At 46.6% G+C, this 6,424-nt stretch overlaps 1 protein-coding gene across 1 annotated transcript in view; it reads right to left on the bottom strand.

The window, feature by feature from the left end:
• Positions 1–5,562, bottom strand: part of LOC141476786 (transportin-1-like) — a 96,657-nt gene extending 91,095 nt beyond the window's left edge. Inside the window, exon 1 of the mRNA XM_074165587.1 lies at positions 5,554–5,562. Within this exon, the coding sequence (XP_074021688.1) occupies positions 5,554–5,562 (9 nt within the window). The remainder of the gene's footprint in view (positions 1–5,553) is intronic.
• Positions 5,563–6,424: the final 862 nt, after the last annotated feature.

Genomic DNA, 6,424 nt, shown 5'->3' with positions numbered 1-6,424 from the left:
GTTGAGGGGAGGTGATCCTTCCCCTCTACTCAGCACTGGTGAGGCCATACCTGGAGTCCTGCGGCCAGTTCTGGGCTCCCCAGTACAAGAGAGACATGGAGCTACTGGAGACAGTCCAACGAAGGGCCACCAAGATGATGAAGGGACTGGAGCATCTCTCCTATGAGGAAAGGCTGAGAGAGCTGGGACTGTTCAGCCTGGAGAAGAGAAGGCTCAGGGAGATCTCATCCATGTGCATAAATACCTGAAGGGAGGGTGTAAAGAAGACTGAGCCAGGCTCTTTTCTGTGGTGCCCAGTGACAGAACCAGAGGGAATGGGCACAAATTGAAAAACAGGAGGTTCCCTCTGAAGATCAGGAAGCACTTTTTGACTGTGAGGGTGACCAAGCACTGGCACAGGTTGTCCAGAGAGCTTATGGAGTCTCCCTCCTTGGAGATATTAAAAAGCTGTCTGGACGTGGTCCTGGGCAGCCAGCTCTAGGTGGCCCTGCTTGAGCAGGGGCATTGGACCAGATGACCTCCAGAGATCCCTTCCAACCTCAACCATGCTGTGAATCTGTGAGAAGATGTCAACAAAAAATGTTCATGAAAATTCAAGATAGACAGACTCTCCTCAAAAGGGAGAACAGGGATTTGCGAGGCCTGCACTGAGATGGTTGAACATCTGAGCCAACTGTCTCTACATCAAAAAACAAAACCAGTGCAGCTATTAATATTATTGTAGACTTCCACATCCTCCCAAAATAGTTTAAAACCGTGGAATACTGAATCTATAAAAAGCATGTTAGGTACACAGAGAATTCCTGACAAAGATGGAAGGAACAGAACATATCTTTGCATTGCAGAAATGAGTACTGTGGAAAAATGAGATCTATTTAAGATCTTTACTGTTGGGGAAAAATGAGGCAGTGGCATAGAATCATAGAATGGTTTGAGTCGGAAGGGATCTTAAAGATCATCGAGTTCCAACCCCCTGCCCTGGGCAGGGACACCTCCCACCAGACAAGGTTGCTCAAAGCCCCATCCAACCTGGCCTTGAACACCTCCAGGGAAGGGGTATCCACAACTTCTCTGGGCAACCTGGGCCAGTGTCTCACCACCCTCACAGGAAAGAATTTCTTCCTAATATCTAATCTAAATCTCCCCTCTTTCATTTTTAAAACCATTACCCCTTGTACTATTGCTACACTCCCTGATAAAGAGTCCCTCCCCAGCTTTTCTGGAGGCCCTTAACAAACTGGAAGGGGCTCTAAGGTCTCCCCGGAGCCTTCTCTTCTCCAGGCTGAACAGCCCCAACTCTCTCAGCCTGTCCTCATAGGAGAGGTCCATGTCCTTCCTGTGTTGAGGACTCCAAAGCTGGACATAGTAATCCAGGTGGAGGTACCAGAGCGGAGTACAGGAGTAGAATCCCCGCCCTCGACCTGCTGGCCACGCTTCTTTGATCCTGCCCAGGATGCAGTTGGCTTTCTGGGCTGCCAGCACACATTGCCAGCTCATGTTGAGCCAACAATCATCCACCAGTACCCCCAAGTCCTTCTCCTCAGGGCTGCTCCAGCCATTCTCTGCCCAGCCTGTGTTTGTGCTTGGGATTGTGGTGACCCAGGTGCAGGACCTTGCACTTGGCCTGGTTGAACTTCATGAGGTTCGCACGGGCCCACCTCTCAAGCCTGTCCAGGTCCCTCTGGATGGCATCCCTCCCCTCCAGTGTGTCGACCGCGCCACACAGCTTGTAGTCATCGGCAAACTTGCTGAGGGTGCACTCAATCCCACTGTCCATGTCTCCGACAAAGATGTTGGACAGCACTGGTCCCATTACCGACCCCTGAGGAACACCACTCGTCACTGGCTTCCACTGGGACATTGAGCCGTTGACCACAACCCTTTGAGTGTGGCCATCCAGCCAGTTCCTGATTCACCGAGTGGTTCATCCATCAAATCCATGACTTTCCAATTTAGAGACCAGCGGAATCTGCATGCAGAAGCCCTGGCATATAGAAAGGGTTCTGGGCTGCCAAGGAAAGGTAAGACAAGACACCGGGGCATTAAACGTTCCTCGAGTAGACTAGGAAGGTGGTAGAGGTGCAGCAGGGCAGTAGCACAAGCTCAGCTACAGAAGCAGCAGCATCCAACCCTCCTGCAATAGGAAAAGAATGCATTTAATAGGTAAGAACTGTTTTGCTGGATGCCTGTCCAGTGACACACATTGCACTCTGCTGCTGGCTGTTTGAGCAGCTGAATTGGTATGGCACACAACTGCTAAAAATGAAGTCATTTTGCCACAAGCATGTTTCTTGTGTGAGGCAGAACACAAGACTAAAACAAAACTGTTTTAACTTATGAAAGCCAGAACAGGAAGGAGCCTTGTGGGCAGAGGGAGTTTAAACCTTTTAAAAATTATTTTAATTTAAAATTAAAAGAACAGGAATTACTTTAGGCTACAACAGTCTTCACAGTTCTGAGGGTTCAGAAGTCAATTTGGTATTTTGTCAGGATTTAGAGTTATACTTGTTACCATCATTCCCTAATTTTGCCCAAAAGGGGAATATTTAATTAAGCTGCTTTCAATGGTTTATTCTTTTACAGGTATCATCAAATGGCATCCAGTCCTCTCCCTTGAATCTTGCAACTTACTGGAAATGTAATGCTAGCACTACTGATGTGAGAGTGGATTATAAGTACAATCCAGAGTCTATGAATGTGCCTAGTATGCTGTCTAATGTTCAGGTTGTGGTACCAGTAGATGGAGGAGTAACAAACATGCAGTCACTTCCACCTGCAAAATGGTAATATTAATACTTTTATTTTTATTATTTCAAATTCATTTCAATGTATTCATTAGTGTCAGCCTGAAAATTTTCACTGGAAGAAACAACTAATTTTTTTCCTCTTGATAAAATGCATGGTATCAGATGTTTAGGACATTTTCTGGTCCAAACCAGATCATGTACAGCCAATTCACAAAAACTAAAATGAGATTATATGCACCCATTCCAACTGTGTAATAATACAAACCTTTCTGAATACAAGCATTTCTGAAATTTCCAATGTTTGCTTTCTTTTGGCCAATAGACAGGATAGATATTTTTAATAATGTGATTTGAAACCAAAATATCTTAATGGTTAAAAAACATATATATGTGTATGTGTAAATATATCCATATATATAGATTATATAGAGAGAGTAGAAGAAATGCAGTTCTTAAAAAGATTTCTTGATTGTTCTAGCTTAAAAATTAGCTTCTAATTGAAATGGTTTTAAAACAAACTTAAGTAACTGAGGAGCTCTTCATAAGCCAGGTCTCTCAATAAGCATTGTCTCTCAATTCAAGCATTGTGCTGATTATTATCTGACTCTCAGCTACCTGCCGCCACCTTCTAAGCCTGCAGACCATTTACAGCAGCACTTGAAAGTGAGACACCTGTCTCAGATAATTATGTTTCTACACGTTTGTAAAAACAACTAGACGGTAGCAGGGCTTAGGCAGAGCGGAACATCCCTGGAGCAAAAGGTGAGCAGAATTCAATCACTGTGCCTGTGGTTTGGCAGCACATAGGTACTTGCCCAGCTGTAATGTAATTCCTGGACTGTTTATTTCCAAGAGGAGTAAGAGGGTCTTTTTAACAGGAGCTCCTGGATAAGCTCAAAACCAAAAAGGAGGCCTACAGAGGGTGGAAGCAAGGACAGGTAGACTGGGTGGAATATAGAGAAACTGTCCAAGTGGTCAGGGATCAGACTAGGCAAGCTAAAGCCCAGATAGAGTTAAATCTGGCCAGAGACATCAAGGGCAATAAGAAAACCTTCTACAGGTATGTCAGTGATAAAAGGAAGACCAGAGAGACTGTGAGCCCTCTCTGGAAGAAAACAGGAGGCTTGGTTACCTGGGATATGGAGTAGGCTGAGGTATTCAATGACTTTTTTGCCTCGAGCTTCACCGACAGGGGCTCTAGCCACACCGCACAAGGTGCAGAAGGCAAAGTCAAGGGCTATGAGAATGAAGAACCGCCCACTGTAGGAGAAGACCAGGTTCAAGATCTTCTAAGGAACCTGAAGGTACATAAGTCCATGGGACCTGATGAGATCCATCCACAGGTCCTGAGGGAGCTGGCAGATGAAGTTGCCAAGCCGCTTTCTGTTATATTAGAGAAGTCATGGCAGTCCGGTGGAGTTCCCGCTGACTGGAAAAGGGGAAAGATAACCCCCGTTTTCAAAAAGGGAAAAAAGGAAGACCCGGGGAACTACAGGCCAGTCGGTCTCACCTCTGTGCCCAGCAAGATCATGGAGCAGATCCTCCTGGAATCTCTGCTAAGGCACATGGAAAATAAGGAGGTGATTGGTGACAGCCAACATGGCTTCACCAAGGGCAAGTCATGCCTGACAAATTTGGTGGCCTTTTACGATATTGCCACAGCCTTGGTAGACAATGGCAGAGCAACAGACGTCATCTACCTGGACTTATTCAAAGCGTTTGACACTGTCCTGCATGACATCCTGGTCTCTAAATTGGGAAGTCATGGATTTGACCGATGGACCACTCGGTGGATCAGGAACTGGATGGATGGCCGCACTCAAAGGATTGCGGTCAACAGCTCAGTGTCCCAGTGGAAGCCAGTGACGAGTGGTGTTCCTCAGGGGTTGGTACTGGGACCAGTGCTGTCCAACATCTTTGTCGGAGACATGGACAGTGGGATTGAGTGCACCCTCAGCAAGTTTGCCGATGACTACAAGCTGTGCAGCACAGTCGACATGCTGGAGGGAAGGGATGCCATCCAGAGGGACCTGGACAGGCCCATACGAACCTCATGAAGTTCAACCAGGCCAAGTGCACGGTCCTGCACCTGGTTCATGGCAACCCAGGCACAAATACAGGTTGGGCAGAGAATGGATTGAGAGCAGTCCTGAGGAGAAGGACTTGGGGGTATTGGTGGACGAGAATCTCAACATGAGCTGACAATGTGTGCTGGCAGCCCAGAAAGCCAACAACATCCTGGGCTGCATCAAGAGAAGCGTGACCAGCAGGGTGAGGGAGGTGATTCTGCACCTCTACTCTGCTCTGGTGAGACCCCACCTGGAGTACTGTGTCCAGCTTTGGAGTCCTCAGCACAGGAAGGACATGGACCCATTGGAATGGGTCCAGAGGAGGCCACGAAGATGATCAGAGGGCTGGAGCACCTCTCCTATGAAGAAAGGCTGAGAGAGTTGGGGTTGTTCAGCCTGGAGACGAGGTGGCTCCGGGGAGACCTTAGAGCCCCTTCCAGTCCCTAAAGGGGGCCTACAGGAAAGATGGGGACAAACTTTTTAGCAGGGCCTGTTACAATAGGACAAGGGGTAATGGTTTCAAACTGAAAGAGGTAAGATTCAGATAAGGAAGAAATTCTTTGCTGTGGGGGTGGTGAGACCCTGGCCCAGGTTGCCCAGAGAAGTTGCGGATGCCCCATCCCTGGAAGTGTTCAATACCAGGTTGGACGGGGCTTTGAGCAACCTGCTCTAGTGGGAGGTGTCCCTGCCCATGGCAGGGGGGTTAGACTAGATGACCTTTAAAGGTCCTTTCCAACCCAAACCATTCCATGATTCTATGGTTTTACCACCCTGTACACCAGAATAAGGAGGACTTCAAGACATTTGTCCATATTAAGAGTGTTTCTGCAACTTCTCCCTTTGTTTCTGTAAGTGTAAGTAAGTCTGGCATAGTATTACTTCCTCTTCAACACTGAATTTTGAGTTCTACGTGTTTATACTCAAAGAAAAGGGGAAGAAAATGGTGAGAAGAGAAGGGAACATAGCAGAAGCAGTGGGATATGTGCAAGTCTACTGAACGTACACAAGACATGATCTGTATCACTGGCAGCCCATATTATGCTTCTCTGCAGGTGTGCAGTAGCTCTTTATCCGGCTGCATTCATGTTTAAGCATGATTTTTTTTTCTTTTAAAAGAAGCTCTGCACTTTGGTAAAGAAAAAAGAGAAGGATATCCCTACATAATCATAATGGAAGACAGATGGCGAAGAACTGTGCAGTCAGTGAATGATAAAGTACACCAGACTACAGGAATAACCTCTATCAGATCAAATTCTCTCTGATTTTGTTTGAATGACTACCACAGCTTTGCAGCCTTTGCAGCAATAGAAGAGGTTTTTCCCTTCCTAGGTTTGTGGTTCCTATATGAAACCAGTCATACTGACAAGCAAATCTGTGCTTTCATAATTCCCTTCACTAAATTCTCAGCAGGGCCAAAGGCATTACACTGCAAGTTCATTTCTCCACAGAGGCTTCGTGGATGAGATGCCTCCCTTTGGCTCCTGTTTTTCTGCTTCAGAAAAACATTGCATCTGCAAAGGCTGCAAGGGCTATGATAGCAACTGGACCTCAGGGGAAGGCAGCTGGGCAGAGGAGAACTATTAGTACCTTACAAAATGCTATATAAAT

This window comes from Numenius arquata, chromosome W (genome assembly GCF_964106895.1).
Source record: "Numenius arquata chromosome W, bNumArq3.hap1.1, whole genome shotgun sequence".
Lineage (NCBI taxonomy): Eukaryota > Metazoa > Chordata > Aves > Charadriiformes > Scolopacidae > Numenius > Numenius arquata.
The sequence above is the reverse complement of the archived record's forward strand: the minus strand, read 5'-3'. Positions and strand labels throughout refer to the sequence as shown.